This window comes from Mytilus galloprovincialis, chromosome 10 (genome assembly GCF_965363235.1).
Source record: "Mytilus galloprovincialis chromosome 10, xbMytGall1.hap1.1, whole genome shotgun sequence".
Classification (NCBI taxonomy): domain Eukaryota; kingdom Metazoa; phylum Mollusca; class Bivalvia; order Mytilida; family Mytilidae; genus Mytilus; species Mytilus galloprovincialis.
The window spans coordinates 62216352-62234682 of record NC_134847.1 but is presented as its reverse complement, the minus strand read 5'-3'; the positions used below and the strand labels follow the sequence as shown (position 1 = coordinate 62234682).

Below are 18331 nucleotides of genomic sequence, written 5' to 3'. Positions count from 1 at the left end.
TTCGGTTCTTGCTAATACTTGTAGTAGTTGACTGTTCGAGGCCCATGAGCGCAAATTAAATCCTCCATCTGCAAATAAACTACGAACGAGTTTAAAGTATTTCAACAGTTCTTCTTCTGATTCAAAGCTTGATACAATGTTATCTACATATAAATCTTTGGTAAGTTTATCCGTGAAATCAACTGGATGGTTATTCAAGTGCTTTGATAATACGGCGTTCAATATAAATGGCGAGCATGTAGCACCAAATAGTACGGGCTTGAATCTGTATGTTGTTAAATCGCTGTTTGGGTCTGTTGGTTTACTCAACCAGAAAAACCTAGTTACGTCCCGGTCCTCAATGTCCAGTCCAACATTTAGAAACGCCTTTTCGATGTCTGTAGATACTGCATACTTATTCAAGCGGAATCTGAGTAGTATGGCGGTGACTTCATTTAATTTAGGCGGTACATTCAGTAAGCAGTCATTCAAGCTAGCACTATCTGGTGTCTGTTTGCAACTACAATCATATACGATCCTGATTGGGGTCGTGACTGAATCCTTTTTTACTGGGTGATGTGGTATGTAATGCAGCTTGATATTTTGATTGATTTCTTCGTTATCAACTCTCTCAATGAACCCTCGCTTTTCCTGCTCATCAATTATTTCTCCGTATTTTAAAAGTAATTTTGGTTCCTTTTGTAAACGTTTAATGACACTCTCAGTCCTTCTGAAAGCAACAGCTTTGTTTGTTGGTAGCGGTGGATGTTCTGCTTTCCACGGAAGTTTGGCTATATACCTGTTGTTATTGAAAGATATTGCTGTTTCTTCGTACATTTTTGTTCGTCATGGAAAAACCTGCTATAGTTTGTAAAGCTTCGCTTTGTAGAAGGGACTTTAGGTAGTTGAATTTTTGTGCATCACTCAGTGTAGGATTAGTGTGGATCGCGGTTTCATAGGAGTCCCAAAACGATTGCCAGTCTAGTATATCTCCGGTAAATATAGGTAAATTTAACTTTGGTAGCTTGTGATACTCGCTGTTTGCGCTAGACGATGCGCGTGAATTTGAGCTATGCGTATATTGTTGGTTTGCAGATGTTGAAGGTTGACTAATAAATGTAGATGGAACTGATTGTATAAAATTATCGGCGTGAGGGTTCAAATTCGATGAAATAGGTTCATTTGCGGGAAAACTCTGATTTTGAACTGACTTTGACAATTTTGTTATTTGCCGTAATTTATATTCTAAATTGAACATGTACTCATCTGATTCCAGTATTTCCACTGCTACATCTTCATCTGAAGTTTGCTCCAAGATCTTCTCGTTGATGTTCTCTAAAGTTCTTTTCTTCTGAGTGACTACTTCTAATAATGTTGAAATTTCCTCGTAATCCGCTTCGGAACTTTGTTGAATTTCTTCAAATTTCTTCAGGAGTTTCGTTACTGCACCTTTGTGTCCCGCTCGTACGGCTTTCATCTTCGTATCCATTTTCCCTTTTGGTTACGGCACCATAATATCATAAAGTGGGTGATAGAAATAAAAGACGTCTTGACTATTTGATAGATGTATTAGAAAAGCATAGTAACACGTCAAGGTGACGTGACGTTACATAAAGCGCGTTACATAGTAAACGTCCAGTGTGCGGTATTTACGATAATGGTATTGCCAAAAACATCCCATATTTATGTAGCAGATGCATTATACCTTCCAAAAATAAATAAAAGTTGACGTTTAAACAATTTTGTAAAACTGCTATATTTTGGGCCAAAAAGGGGTCTTACTGAACCTACACCTTTGTTGGGTAATATTTTGTGAAGGAAACTTTATTTTTAGCATGATCACTTATTTTTTTAATCAATATGTCTCTTTTTACCTTTTGATATCCTGCACTATATAAAATATTTAAAAAAACTTTCAAACAGTTATATATTTTATATATTGATAATATTGCACTTTGAAATTAATTTGAAAAGTTTGAACTAGTTCCCTGCTCAATGCAGAGCAAACATGAGAAAACAACGAATATCATAATAATTAACAGAAATAATCTAACAATATAATACAGCTGGTTTTAAAATCATGATGCTAAGTGAAGCCAATAGGTCTATTTGTTGAAATGTATTGTTTAAAATTGGGAACTTGTCTCCAAAATGTATTTTGACTATTATTAGAAGCTTTGATAAAACTTTCATAGACCTCAAATAAGGGTATGAAATTAAGAGGAAATAATTTGTAGCCAGGCTTTTGAAAAAAGAGAGCTAAATATATCAGTAAAAATGTAAAAAAAAAAAATCTAACTTAGAAGTTTTTTAATGGGAGAGAATTGATATCAAAATGGGACAGATTTAAATAATGAAAACTATTTAGTGAACTCAAATGTTACATGAAATTGTAACACATTTTCTTATGAAAATACAACTCTCTTACGCTGCAAAACATTTTGAAATTGTAATGTACTCTATGTACATGTATAGTCAATTTAATTATATAATGAAAAAGAAGACAATATTATGGTGTAATAAGTCATGATACAAATCTCTACACACAGAAAAAAAACGATGCAAAGGAACTGCTTTTTTTTTGCTGTTCTGCATTTCAATCATTTCAAAGTTGTTGGGACCCTTATCAACCAATAAACTTCAGTCTATGTGAAAGGGATTAAAATTATAAAGTGAAAACTTATTTGTAATATTGGATAAAACATTTTCATTTTTCATGTCTTATGTTTTATTGTTTATCTATTTCAGAACAGTTCATATCTGATGGTGTCAAACAGTCGGGGACCATGTGCTCATGGGATTTCTCCACGTCTAAACTTTCAGGGAAATTTTTCTCACCCCTTTACCCACAGAACTATCCTAGTCACTCAAAATGTCAGTATACATTTTATGGACAGCCAAATGAAGGAACAGTTTACATACAGTTTCAAAATTTACAAATATATGATGAAGGAGTTGATAGGTTAGTTGTTTTCCCAAAATTTACAAAATATAATTGTATGAAGGAGTAGATAGGTGAGTTTGAAATTTTTCCCCTTAAAATAAAAAGATATTCGTAGGGAGTTGTTCCCCTTTGTTAATAGTATTCCAGAAATTTAAGCTTGATAATTAAGGATATTATAGTAGTCATAAACAACAGTATGAAAGCAAAAGGGTGTCGCAAAAAAAAAATTGTTTTTACTGTATAAAATATTAACCTGAAGTGTAAAGAGAAAAGAAAACAATTATATTCTAAACACTTATCTTAGTATAAAAATTAGGAAATTTGGTATGATTGCCAGTATTTAGTTCCCTACATGTTTACGAATGCTCATCCCTCCCCTAATAACATGAAACAGTTTGTGTAACAGCACAACACAAGAAAAAACTGTTAAATTCCTTGGAAATGGCTTGAATCGTTAGATGGACATGAAGCACAAATTAAATATTTAAGAGTACACATACTTATTGATAGCTATAGTCTAATTTCAATTACAACATATAAATTAATTATGAAATAAAGATTATCTCCTGTTTCAAGTTTTGTAAAACCTATTTGCTATCTTATATAAACATCAACATCCCTCAGAATTACAAATAGGTTTCATAAAATTAAAATTACTGTGTGTAAGTACTAATTTGGCTACAAAGTTTATGTTTAATATATATATATATATATTTATGTTAAAGGAGTCATAAACATTAAGTCCTAAATAAAATTCTCTGAAAACTGAAAAGGAGGGTTGATTAGGTTAAAATTTTTACTTTTTTTCCATTAAAACTACTGTCTGTACAATGCAAAACAAAATTACTTCAGCAACGTTATTCCTTCAGTAAAGTTGGCAATTACTGTATCATGCTAAAGTATTTCTACAGACTTGTAACAAAAAATCTATTTTTAGTTGCTGTAGGCAACAGGGGCATGAGTGTTACCCTTGGTCATTTGTCCATTTTTCTATCAGATTGTTTGTCTAAATTTTTTTAAAAGTTTAAATGAATCAAACTATGCCCAACTAAATTCTCTGAAAATTTAAAAAGAGGTGATAAAGTAATATTTCACTCTTTATCCAACAAAACAACTGCCTGTACGTCGCAAAACAAAATTTCTTCAGTAAAGTTATTCCATTTGTAAAGTTGGCAATTATTGTATCATTATAAATTAAGAAGTATTTCTACAGACCTGTAACAAAAGTTGAGTTTTAATTCAACGGTTTTCACATTTGCAATTACTGTTTTTATTCCACCAACTGTAAACAACTGGAACAATAAGTGTTAGCCTTGGCTACTTGTCCCTCCTTCAGTGTGTCAATCTGTCGGTGTTATTTTTAGCTCACCTGACCTGAAAGGTCAAGTGATCTTTTCTCATCACTTGGCGTTCGCGTCCATCGTCCGTAAACTTTTACAAAACTCTTCTCCTCTGAAACTACTGGGCCAAATTTAACCAAACTTGGCCACAATCATCCTTGGGGTATATAGTTTAAAAAATGTGTCCGGTGACCTGGCCATCAAACCAAGATGGCCGCCATGGCTAAAAATAGAACACAGGGGTAAAATGCAGTTACTAAACACATTTATTCAAAAACCAGTTGTTGGCAGGACACGGGTTATGTTCTTCTCATATATGTTATGATGGTATGATACTAAACCCCTAACGGGAAGGATTGTGCCTGATGTTCATATGATGAAATCATAATCTTTCAGTCAGTTTAATTGAAGTCTGGAGCTGTCATGTCAGTTAACTGCTAGTAGTCTGTTGTTATTTATGTATTATTGTCATTTTGTTTATTTTCTTTGGTTACATCTTCTGACATCAGACTCGGACTTCTCTTGGACTGAATTTTAATGTGTGTATTGTTATGCGTTTACTTTTCTACATTGGCTAGAGGTATAGGGGGAGGGTTGAGATCTCACAAATATGTTTAACCCTGCCACATTTTTGCGCCTGTCCCAAGTCAGGAGCCTCTGGCCTTTGTTAGTCTTGTATTATTTTAATTTTAGTTTCTTGTGTACAATTTGGAAATTAGTATGGCGTTCATTATCACTGAACTAGTATATATTTGTTTAGGGGCCAGCTGAGGGACGCCTCTGGGTGCGGGAGTTTCTCGCTGCATTGAAGACCTGTTGGTGACCTTCTGCTGTTGTTTTTTAGCTCACCTGGCCCAAAGGGCCAAGTGAGCTTTTCTCAGCACTTGGCGTCCGGCGTCCGTCGTCCGTCGTCTGTCGTCCGTCGTCTGGCGTCGTTAACTTTTACAAAAATCTTCTCCTCTGAAACTACTTGGCCAAATTTAACCAAACTTGGCCACAATCATCATTGGGGTATCTAGTTTAAAAAATGTGTCTGGTGACCCGGTCAACCAACCAAGATGGCCGCCATGGCTAAAAATAGAACATAGGGGTAAAATGCAGTTTTTGGCTTATAACTCAAAAACCAAAGCATTTAGAGCAAATCTGACATGGGGTAAAATTGTTCATCAGGTCAAGATCTATCTGCCCTGAAATTTTCAGATGAATCGGACGACCCGTTGTTGGGTTGCTGCCCCTGAATTGGTAATTTTAAGGAAATTTTACTGTTTTTGGTTATTATCTTGAATATTATTATAGATAGAGATAAACTGTAAACAGCAATAATGTTCAGCAAAGTAAGATTTACAAATAAGTCAACCTGACCCAAATGGTCAGTTGACCCGTTTAGGAGTTATTGCCCTTTATAGTCAATTTTTAACCATTTTTCGTAAATCTTAGTTATCTTTTAGAAAAATCTTCTCCTCTGAAACTACTGGGCCAAATTAAACCAAACTTGGCCACAATCATCATTGGGGTATCTAGTTTAAAAAATGTGTCCGGTGACCCGGCCAACTAACCAAGATGGCCACCACGGCTAAAAATAGAACATAGGGGTAAAATGCAGTTTTTGGCTTATAACTCAAAAACTAAAGCATTTAGAGGAAATCTGACATGGGTAAAAATGTTTATCAGGTCAAGATCTATCTGCCCTGAAATTTTCAGATGAATCGGTCAATCCGTTATTGGGTTGCTGTCCCTGAATTGGTAATTTTGAGGAAATTTTGCTGTTTTTGGTTATTATCTTGAATATTATTATAGATAGAGATAAACTGTAAAGAGCAATAATGTTCATCAAAGTAAGATTTACAAATAAGTCAACATGACCGAAATGGTCAGTTGACCCCTTTAGGAGTTATTGCCCTTTATAGTAAATTTTTAACCATTTTTCGTAAATCTTAGTTATCTTTTACAAAAATCTTCTCCTCTGAAACTACTGGGCCAAATTAATTCAAACTTGGCCACAATCATCTTTGAGGTACCTTGTTTGAAAAATGTGTCCGATGACCTGGCCATCCAACCAAGATGGCCACCACGGCTAAAAATAGAACAGGGGTAAAGTGTAGTTTTTTGCTTATAACTCGGAAACCAAATCATTTAGAGGAAATCTGACAAGGAGTTAAATTGTTAATCAAGTCAATATATATCTGCCCTGAAATATTCAAATGAATTGGACAACCGGTTGTTGGGTTGCTGCCCTCCAATTGGTAATTTTTAAAGAAATTTTGCTGTTTTTGGTTATTATCTTGAATACTATTATAGATAGCGATAAACTGTAAACAGCGATAATGTTCATCAAAGTAAGATCTACAAATAAGTCAACATGACCTAAATGGTCAATTGACCCCTTAAGGAGTTATTGCCCTTTATAGTCAATTTTTAACAATTTTCATTAATTTGGTAAATTTATGTAAATTTTTACCAAATATTTTTCTCTGTTACTAATGGGCAAAGTTCATTATAGATTTAATTGTAAGAAGCAAGAAAGTTCAGTAAAGTAAGAACTTCAAACACATCACCATCACCAAAATACAATTTTGTCATGAATCCATTTGTGTCCTTTGTTTAATATGCACATAGACCAAGGTGAGCGACACAGGCTCTTTAGAGCCTCTAGTTTTCAATGGTCGGGTTGTTGTCTCTTTGGCACATTCCCCATTTCCATTCTCAATTTTATTTGGCTTATAACTCAAAAACCAAAGCATTTAGAGCAAATCTGACAGGGAAAAATTGATTATTAGGTCAACATCTATCTGGTTTGAAATTTTCAGATGAATCAGACAACCCGTTGTTGGGTTGCTGCCCCTGAATTGGTCATTTTAAGGAAATTTTGCTGTTTTTGGTTATTATCTTGAATATTATTATAGATAGAGATAAACTGTAAACAGCAATAATGTTCAGCAAAGTAAGATTTACAAATAAGTCAACATGACTGAAATGGTCAGTTGACCCCTTTACGAGTTATTGCCCTTTATAGTCAATTTTTAACCATTTTTTTGTAAATCTTAGTAATATTTTACAAAAATCTTCTCCTCTGAAACTACTGGGCCAAATTTAACCAAACTTGGCAACAATCATCTTTGGGGTATCTAGTTTAAAAAAAGGTGTCCGGTGACCTGGCCATCCAACCAAGATGGCCGCCACAGCTAAAAATAGAACATAGGGATAAAATGCAGTTTTTGGCTTATAACTCAAAAACAAAAACATTTAGAGCAAATCTGACAGGGTTTAATTGTTTATCAGGTCAAGATCTATCTGCCCTGAAAGGACAAGGTTCACTTATGGCACAAAATGACCTAAAATATCAACTTTATCATTAAACACCAAAAAGGTCACGATTTGATTTGTAAATGGGTCTATTTAAAAAGTCTAAATGCTTGATACATCAGTTCTTTTCATAAGAGTACAAAATATTCTCCAAAGTATGCCCATTTTGGACATTTTGTCAAAATATGATGATTTTGTGCATTTTTCAGACCTAAAAGCTTTAGAAACACGATCCAAAATGTGTTAACGTTGTAACCAAAAGATTCCAATTTGGATATAGATTTCATCAATATATAAACGTTTTGGATCGTAGATGGCGGCCAAGGTTAAATATGCCAAAAACGATTAAAATTATGGGGGAAAAGTACCAAAATTGACCTTTTAATACAAATTATATTTATTTAAGGGGTCACAGCTCCATAAATTATAAAGAAAAGTGCCAGAAGAAATATGTTTGTCTTACTAGTATTATCACAAGTATTTCTATGTGAAATTTGTAATTTTTTGGCCCGATTTAAAAAAACATAAAAAATTCAGGGCCAATTTTAACCCTTCGTGAACCTTCTCCTTTTTAGATGGATCGGAAAACTGGTTGTTGGGTTGCTGCCCCTGCATTGGTAATTTTAAGGAAATTTGGCAGTTTTTGGTTATTATCTTGAATGCTATTATAGATAGAGATAAACCAGTGTAAACAGCAATAATGTTCAGCAAAGTAAGATTTTCAAATAAGTCAACATAACCAAAATTGTCAGAGAACTCCTTAAGGAGTTATTGTCCTTTATAGTCAATATTGAACAACTTTTCGTCATTTTTGTAACTTGTACAAAAATCTTTTTAACTAAAGCTATGGGCCAAATTTAACCAAACTTGGCCACAATCATTACTAGGGTATCTATTTTAAAAAAGTGTCTAATGACCCTGCCTACCAACCAAGATGGCCGACATAAGTAAATACAGTAACAGGTTAGTGACACAGGCTCTTGAGAGCCTCTAGTTTGTTTCCGCTCTCTTACTTAAGTTGCCTTATATAAATTTTATGAACTCAAACACATTGCTAAGAACCAAAACTTAAGACAGAGTTTGAATTTTGGCTGTTAGTTGCAACCTGATCTAGAGTTATGCCCTTTTATGATTTTGGAAAATTGCAAATATTTTTATTATGCCCCTCTTAGGTGCATTATGTTTTGTGGTCTGCATCTGTTTGTTTGTCGTTCCTATGTCCGTCTGTCCCACTTCAGGTTAAAGTTTTTGGTCATGTAGTTTTTTATGAAGTTGAAGTCCAATCAATTTGAAACTTAGTACACATATTCCCTAAAAAAATGATCTTTCTCATTTTCATGCCCTATTAGAGTTTGACCCCAATTTCATGGTCCACTGAACATAGAAAATGATATTTGGGGTGGGTCATCCATGTACTATGTACACTTGTTGTTTCTGTATTCTAAATTTAGGTTTCCTCATCCAAATTTTATGAAACTTATACACAATGGTAAGAAACTAAACCATGTACTTTGTAGACAGAGTTGGAGTTTGATCGTGTACTTAGTCACTCATCATTCTTGAGTCATGCCCCTTTGTTACTAGAAAATTGCTATTTTTCTGTGTCCACACTCTTACTTAAGTTTTCATCATCCAAATTTTATAAAACTTATACCAATTCTAAGAACCAAATTCGCAGACAGAGTTTAAATTTTGACAGTTAAGGTTCTAAAGTTATGCCCATTTTTAACATGGAAACTTGCATATTTTTTTGTTCCCACACTCTAACTTAAATTTGTCTCATCGAATTTCATGAAAATCATACACTATGCTAAGAACCACAACGCACAGACAAATTTTTGCAGTGAATCATTCACTATTCCAGAGATATGTCTCTGTTTAGCTTGAAAAATTGCAAAGCTAATAAGTAAGGACATTTGTTTCATAACAATACATTCTTCTTTTATTTTATTATGCAGGACAGATATTGTGCATGTCCTCTCTGGTTTCCATATTCATATTGTTTATGATCGAGTGTCTGAAAAAAATAAAAAATATTCCTTCTGTATAATTGAGTCTCACATATCAAACTTCATGGTTAGGGCACCATACCTAATTATTCTACGAAAGGCCACTTTAAAGCTGCATTTGTGTTTGTTTTTTTCCCAAGCTTGAAATTTTCTGTTAAACAAACATTGTTAAATGATGTCATGTTTGCAAATTAATATAAAAGTTTGTGATAAGGTTTCTGTTGTTCATTTTCAGTGAGAATTCTGTTTTAAATTTGCATATTTTGTATTTGCAGTTGTAGTAAAAGTTCCGATAGAATAGCAATTTATGATGGTATGAATAGTTCTCAGCCTTTAATCAAATATTTATGTGGTATAAGGAACCAAGAGGAAGTAAAATCTACGACACCATATCTATATATAGAATTTCTGTCAGATGGTAGAAATCAGCGCCAAGGATTTGCAGCAAATTATACATTTCAACACAAATCACATTCCAATTCACCCTCATATAGCAATCCAGGTAAGAGTTATCTATCTTTGTCTGATTTTCAAGCAGTAGTGCACATTTGAATGATTTTATGATTCATCTTGTTTTTCATCTGATGATTCATTATGTAATTTAATGTATAAACTACAAAATGTAAAATGAATATTGGCCTTCGCATGTAATAAAAAATTCAGATAATAGTCAGCTTCAAAATTGGCTGTTGTTACCAACTATACATGTGGACTAAATCTGTTGTAGAGTTGTAGATTATCGTTGATCATCTCAACAAGATTGTTTTCTTGCTTGAGCCGGTACGGCGAAAGCAAGAAAAGCAATTGAGTTGAGATGACCAATGATAATCTATTTATCAATATTTTACATATGAGGACGTTGTCAATTTCATGTCAATTTCATTTGCAACGCCACAGGCCTCCTTAGTTTCTAGCGATAATTTTCCATCTCAAGGAAGTAGCATGATATGAAAAATTATCACAAAAAAAAGATCAAAGGAAAAATGCACAAAATAGCAATAAAGTTGTTAATATCATTTAACAAATATGATCTAAATGATATGTGTTGAATTTGGTGTGTATAATGCACCCTGAAATCCATGATGTAGTAATATTTTTGTCATGCATGTGACATTTTCTTACTTAGACTGAAATAAAAATATGTAGACAGATAAAAAACGTATGAATGGAGAAATATTGTGATTCTTTTCATGTAAGATAATATTGTATTTGTCAATATTTGAGATGGAGTTATCCTTCTTTGCCAGCTTTCAGTTTTAACTCATTCAACTATTTTGCATGCAGATTACTCAACAACAACTAGTGAGTAAACATGTGTGTTTGTTAACCCTTTCTATGAGTAAACTTGTGTATTTGTTTATCTTTTCTTTGAGTAATTATGTGTTGAACCCTTTCCCCTTTTACACTGTCTCCTCTTGATAATCTTTCATGTAAATAAAAAATCAGCTCCATATTCATAATTAAAAGATTTCTAGTAAAATATTAGGAAATATAATTGAACTTCATCACAAACAGTACATTATAAAAGAGTATTTAATGTTAACAAAATGAGAATGGGAAAATTCAAAAAGATTCATGAATGAGTTTCTCTAAAATTTCTTCTTCTAATTTTGCTTATGCCAATATTTCCTGAATGGAAATCTACATAAAATCAGCAAATATATTTATAATTGTGAAATATTTGATTATAAGGACAAAATTACTATATCATAAAAATGAAAATTTTGATTGAATATTGATTTAAAAAATCTGAGTTTCCCTTTAAAATGTGAACATTTGAAGTAGGTTTTATAAAAACAGAACTTACATTTATGAACATTTTTGAAATGTAAAGTATTAGGATCTTGGGCACATGAAATTCTCCAAAATAGTTGTATAGTCCACCAACTTTGTCCGTCTTCTCACTGTTGTCTAGTTGTTTCTTTGATGTTGTCATACTGCTGTGTCATAAATATCTTAAAGCTGTAGTACTTATCAATGCAACAGTTAAACTGGTTTGTGTGCTGAACAGTCGTGTGATCATATTCATATTGTGCCTTGCAAATTTCAAATTGAACTTGACATAGCTATATATATTGGTACTGGATATTTAGGACAGAATTGACTGCCATTCAAATCTTTTTTTCTTAGATTGATCTGTAAGTCCTTCAAGACATAATATTTTCACTAGGTTTGTCAAGTGGAAATGTAGACTTGTGAAAAGCTTTGCTTTGTTATTACAGGAGACCTCAGCATCGTCGAAGACGGTGAGGTCATAACTTTTCTAAAGAAAAGTCTGGAATACTGTCCTTCATCTTCAATAGATTGGAAATAGTGTCGTCAGGTCATTAAAGACGCTCTGTCTTGCTACTGTAAAAATTGGTGCAAACGTGAAAAATCTGATAAAAAATCTTTATACAGTTATTTGAATAAAATTATGAATACTGTTGATATTCAAATATCTCATTTAGAAAACAATTCTGAAATTAATAATAGGAACCATGATATTACCATTTCTAGAATAAAAAGGTACTCGCAGAGCAGTTTGTGTTCTTACCGGCAGACAAGGCAGCCAATAATGTAGTGGTGGTGTGACGCATATACTACAAGGAAGTTCTTCAAAACGAAATTATCAATTCCTCTACATTCAGGTCAGTGCGCACCACAGAGAGTCAAATCGTTAACAAGCATACCACTGCCACTACCCAGCTTAAAGCATCTTCCGAACATTTGAAAGTCCCTACCATGTACTGGTTACCAAAATTTCACAAAAAACCATTTAAATTCCGTTTCATCTCTGCTTGGAGTAAGTGTTCTACTACTAATCTATCAGTGCTTCTAACTACCTCCCTTACTACTATCAAAGAACTGGTTATTAACTTTTGTAATATAGCTTATGAAAATAATGGTATTAATTATTTTTGGAGTGTTAAAAATTCTTTAGAGGTTTTAGATAAAATACATACTTTCAATGGTCCTTACAATTCTGTTGACAGTTATGATTTTTCTACTCTGTACACTACACTTCCACACAATCTTATAAAGAAAAAGATTTTGTATTTGATAAAATGGTCTTTCGAAAAATCTCATTGTTATTTTATTTGCTGTAACTTGTTTAAAGCCTTTTTCTGTAACGAAAAGGGAAAGTATGCTAGATACACTTACTGGAAATGTGAGGATATGATTGAATCTTTAAATTTTATGCTAGATAACATTTATTTACGTTTCGGCGATAAAGTGTATCGTCAGGTAGTAGGTATTCCTATGGGCACAGTTGGTGCCCCTTTAATAGCAGATTTATTTCTATATTGCTATGAATCCCAGTTTATGACCAAACTCAGTAAAGACCCATCATTGTTATATTTGGTTGAAACATTCAAAAATACCTACCGTTATCTGGATGATATTTTTTTCGTTGAATAATCCACAGTTCTCTAAATATACTTCAGAAATTTACCCAAAAGAACTTACTTTAACTAAATCTAACATAAACAGCAGCAGTTGTCCTTTTATAGATTTAGACATTTTACTTTCAAACGGGAAACTTCATACTAAAATTTACAACAAAAGAGACGATTTTTCATTTCCTATTGTTAATTTTCCTGTTTTAGACGGCGATGTGCCTTTGGCTCCATCATACATTGTTTATATATCCCAACTTGTTCGGTTTGCCCGTGTGTGTTCGGATGTCATAGATTTTAACGAACGTAATCAATGCATCACTGGGAAATTGCTGTGTCAGGGATTTCGATACCATAAATTACTTAAAACTTTTACTAAATTCTTTCATAGATACAAAGATTTGATTAGTAAATTTGGCTATACCTGTAGAAAACTTATTAAAAATGGTATTTCACATCCTAAATTTTATGATAAAATTGTACTTAAAGCGAGGAAATCACTATGTGATCCGTGTAAACTCATCGAACCTTTAAACAAACTTATAAGTAAAGGTTATCGTACCAATATTGTAATTAGATCTCTGAATATAGTTTACATTGGCACTAATATCGATTTTGTCATTAGCAAATTAAAACATAACTAAATTGTATCTTCTTTCGAGGAGGGATGTATAGAGACACAGACACGTTAAATTTTTATCTCTATAGAAGTTGCTCCTCACTATCCTACTACCTGTCGATACATTTATTTTTGGCATTGCACAAGTCATGTCTTCTCTGACTGTTCATGACGTTAAAATACTAAATCCCTGGGATGTGTTTTAGTTGATTTTAGTCTCTGATGCATGATTTTTGTCGAGCCTTCGACTTTAGTCGAAAAAGCGAGACTAAGCGATCCTACATTCCGTCGTCGTCGGCGTCGTCGTCGTCGGCGGCGTCCACAAATATTCACTCTGTGGTTAAAGTTTTTGAAATTTTAATAACTTTCTTAAACTATACTGAATTTCCACCAAACTTGGACAGAAGCTTGTTTATGATCATAAGAAAGTATCCAGAAGTAAATTTTGTAAAAATAAAATTCCATTTTTTCCGTATTTTACTTATAAATGGACTTAGTTTTTCTGCGAGGAAACATTACATTCACTCTGTGGTTAAAGTTTTTAAAATTTTAATAACTTTCATAAACTATCCTTGATATGTACCAAACTAGGACAGAAGCTTGTTTATGATCATAAGATAGTATCAAGAAGAAAATGTTGTGAAAATAAATTTCCACTTTTCCGTATTTTACTTATAAATGGACTTAGTTTTTCTGCGAGGAAACATTACATTCACTCTGTGGTTAAAGTTTTTAAAATTTTAATAACTTTGATAAACTATCCTTGATTTGTACCAAACTTGGACAGAAGCTTGTTTATGATCATAAGATAGTATCTGACAAGAAGAAAATTTTGTAAAAAAAATTTTCACTTTTCCGTATTTTACTTATAAATGGACTTAGTTTTTTTGCCAGAAACAAAACATTCACTCTGTGGTTTAAGTTTTTAAAATTTTTATAATGTTCTTAAACTATCCTGGATTTCTACCAAACTTGGACAGAAGCTTGTTTATGATCATAAGATAGTATCAAGAAGAAAATTTTGTAAAAATAAATTTTCACTTTTCCGTATTTTACTTATAAATGGACTTAGTTTTTTTGCCAGAAACAAAACATTCACTCTGTGGTTTAAGTTTTTAAAATTTTTATAATGTTCTTAAACTATCCTGGATTTCTACCAAACTTAGACAAAAAGTTATTTCTGATCATAAGATATTATTCAGAAGTTAATTTTGTAAAAAAAAAATTCACTTTTTCCGTATTTTACTTATAAATGGACTTAAATTTTCTTCCAGTTAACATTACATACAGTCTGCAGTTAAAGTTTATAAAACATTTATTAGATTCATAAACTATCCTGGATTTTTTTACCAAACTTGGAAGCTTCTTTCAATCAAAAGACAGTATCGTGAGGGAAATTTTTATTGATGTTTTTCCTCATTTTTGTTGAGTCTGCGATTAACAGAAAAAGTAGGCGAGACACCGGGTTCCGTGGAACCCTTACGAATTTTTTTTATTATAAATGGTTTTTGGCTTTTAAGGTGATACCCAACACTTTCACTAAAATTAATTTGGCTCGTTTAATTTTCATAAAATTTTGACAAAGTATTTACTTTGACTCTTTGACAAAAAGATAAAAATTTAAAAAAATTTGAACCAACCGTTTTGTCAGAAAAATTACACTGGTTATATAGCTATTTGACAAACACCAATTTTGATCAATGAGAAGCTTAATATTCCTTTTACAACACAACGTCATTAAAACGTTCTGCTGATTTTACAGAGTTATCTCCCTGTAGTGTTAGGTACCACCTTAACTAGCTGTCAGTAACTGTGAGTACTCTCAAACCATATTTTCTTGTTAATTCGACCTGTTGATACTGTTTATAATGCTTTTTTGTTATTTTATATTTATATGGATCTTGTCTATATACCAGCTTTGATTATTTGGAATGTATTCTAAGTTTCACTTCTTCTTACTACATTTGTATAAACTTCAAGATTTACCTGTATTTTTTAAAACCGTTTTTTTTTCCTAAAGTGAATATTTTTGAAGGGTTAAATATTTCGTAGTGGTGACTTGCCATGGCTTTGTTTGGACTTGTTTGTTTGCTTTTTGGCCTTGAAAGTTTGTCCCTTATATTTTATTAACTGTGCATTTGCATTCAGATATCGCAGATCAAATTTATTCGCTTATAGTGTATTAATGTACGTTTTTTGATTGAGTTAAGCCTGCCAATTGATATTTTACCGTGTGTTTTTCTATGTTGTGATGTTATGCTATTGTTTCAGAAAAAGGGAGAAGGTTTGGATCCATTAAAACGTTTAATCCCACTGCAAATGTTTGCACCTGTCCTAAGTCAGGAATCTGATGTACACTAGTTGTCGTTTGTTTATGTAATTTATATGTGGTTCTGGTTTCTCTTTTTTTATTTTATATAGATTAGACTGTTGGTTTTCCGGTTTGAATGGTTTTACACTAGTTATTTTGGGGCCCTTTATAGCTTGTTGTTCGGTGTGAGCCAAGGCTCCGTGTTGAAGGCCATACATTGACCTATAATGGTTTACTTTTATAAATTGTTATTTGGATTGATAGTTGTCTCATTGGCACTCACACCACATCTTCCTATATCTATAATAAAACTATCATGAAAATTATGCAAGTGCAATGAGTAAGCAGAAGTTTTATGTTAGTTTTTCAATCCCTATTATGTGTTATAATAATATATTGCTGAGAGAAAATTTCACACATTGAAATGTTAATAAATATAAAAAGGTTAATACATGATTTTGAGTCATAGATTATGGTGAAAATGTATCCCCCCTGTTAAAAGGAATACTTAATTTCTACTCAAGTTTAGGTTAATCTGTAGATCATAAAACGAATGTCTAGAATATCCTCCTACATCAAACGTGTTATTTTCATTGTTACTTTTTAGAAAATTGCATTATTAAAGTAGCTGAAGTTTGAATGTAGGTTTGTCCTAGGTGGAAATAGACAGTTTATGGACCCCTAGCTATACTCTATGTGAAATATATTTGTGAGCTCATCTTATGGTCTTTAATGATAACTTATGTATCAAGAGAGTAGGGACATATATTATAAAACATTTGAATATTGTAAAATGATATTCTGAGATGTAGTATTTGCTTAGATTTTGTTGAAAATTATTATAAATATAGCTTTTTTGCCAATAAGCAAGCATCAAGCAATATCAGTTGGTTAAAATGCTTTCAAATAAATATAATCATCCTTCGATCAGAGGTAAAAACTTGTTGTTAAAGTTTGAGGATCCACTTATGATAAGTCAATGATTATCTATTCCTAATGTATAGCATTGACACATCTCATTTGCCCCGGCCTTTAGTCTTGGTCTGGTCATGTTTTTCTCTGGCTGTTTATGATGTCTTTACACTAAATCCATTGGATGTTGGATGTGTACGGATTGATAGTTTAGTCTTAGATGCATGATTTTTTTATTAGTTGTTAGTGGCTTTGAACTAGATGTCAGATTACTGCGAGTACTCTCAGATCTGTTCATTGTGTCTTTTTGTGTCGGGATGTATAAGTACCCGGCCACGTCCACTTATATTTTTGTCCATCTGATGAGTTAAGCCTTTTTCAACTGATTTTTTTAGTTCGTTCTTATGTTGTACTGTTATGCCACTGTCCCAGGTTAGGGGGAGGGTTGGGATCCCGCTAACATGTTTAACCCCGCCACATTATTTATGTATGTGCCTGTCCCAAGTCAGGAGCCTGTATATTCAGTTGTTGTCGTTTGTTTATGTGTTACATATTTGTTTTTCGTTCATTTTTAGCTCACCTGGCCGAAAGGCCAAGTGAGCTTTTCTCATCACTTGGCGTCCGGCGTCCGTTGTCGTCGTCCTGTGTTAACTTTTACAAAAATCTTCTCCTCTGAAACTACTGGGCCAAATTTAACCAAACTTGGCCACAATCATCATTGGGGTATCTAGTTTAAAAATTGTGTCCAGTGACCCGGCCAACCAACCAAGATGGCCGCCATGGCTCAAAATAGAACATAGGGGTAAAATGCAGTTTTTGGCTTATAACTCAAAAACCAAAGCATTTAGAGCAAATCTGACATGGGGGAAATATTGTTCATCAGGTCAAGATCTATCTGCCCTGAAATTTTCAGATGAATCAGACATTTCGTTGTTGGGTTGCTGCCCCTGAATTGGTAATTTTAAGGAAATTTTGCTGTTTTTGGTTATTATCTTGAATATTATTATAGATAGAGATAAACTGTAAACAGCAATAATGTTCAGCAAAGTAAGATCTACAAATAAGTCAACATGACCAAAATGGTCAGTTGACCACTTTAGGAGTTATTGCCCTTTATAGTCAATTTTTAACCATTTTTCTTAAATCTTAGTAATCTTTTAGAAAAATCTTCTCCTCTGAAACTACTGGGCCAAATTTAACCAAACTTAGCCATAATCATCATTTGGGTATCTAGTTAAAAAAATGTGTCCGGTAACTCGGCCAACAAACCAAGATGGCCGCCATGGCTAAAAATAGAACATGGGGGTAAAATGCAGTTTTTGGCTTATAACTCAAAAACCAAAGCATTAAGAGCAAATCTGACATGAAGTAAAATTGTTGATCAGGTCACGATCTATCTGCCCTGGAATTTTCAGATGAATCGTATAATCGGTTGTTAGGTTACTGCCCCTGAATTGGTAATTTTGAGGAAATTTTGCTGTTTTTTTGTTATTATCTTGAATATTATTATAGATAGAGATAAACTGTAAACAGC

General features: G+C 32.9%; 1 protein-coding gene across 4 annotated transcripts in view; it reads left to right on the top strand.

The window, feature by feature from the left end:
* LOC143048069 (suppressor of lurcher protein 1-like) overlaps positions 1 to 18331 on the top strand; it is a 330279-nt gene that overhangs the window by 261126 nt on the left and 50822 nt on the right. For all 4 annotated transcript variants that reach the window (XM_076221514.1, XM_076221512.1, XM_076221515.1 and 1 more), the window contains 3 exons: positions 2728 to 2941; positions 9851 to 10077; positions 10860 to 10877. In XM_076221514.1, coding sequence (XP_076077629.1) covers positions 2728 to 2941; positions 9851 to 10077; positions 10860 to 10877 — 459 coding nt within the window. The remainder of the gene's footprint in view (positions 1 to 2727; positions 2942 to 9850; positions 10078 to 10859; positions 10878 to 18331) is intronic.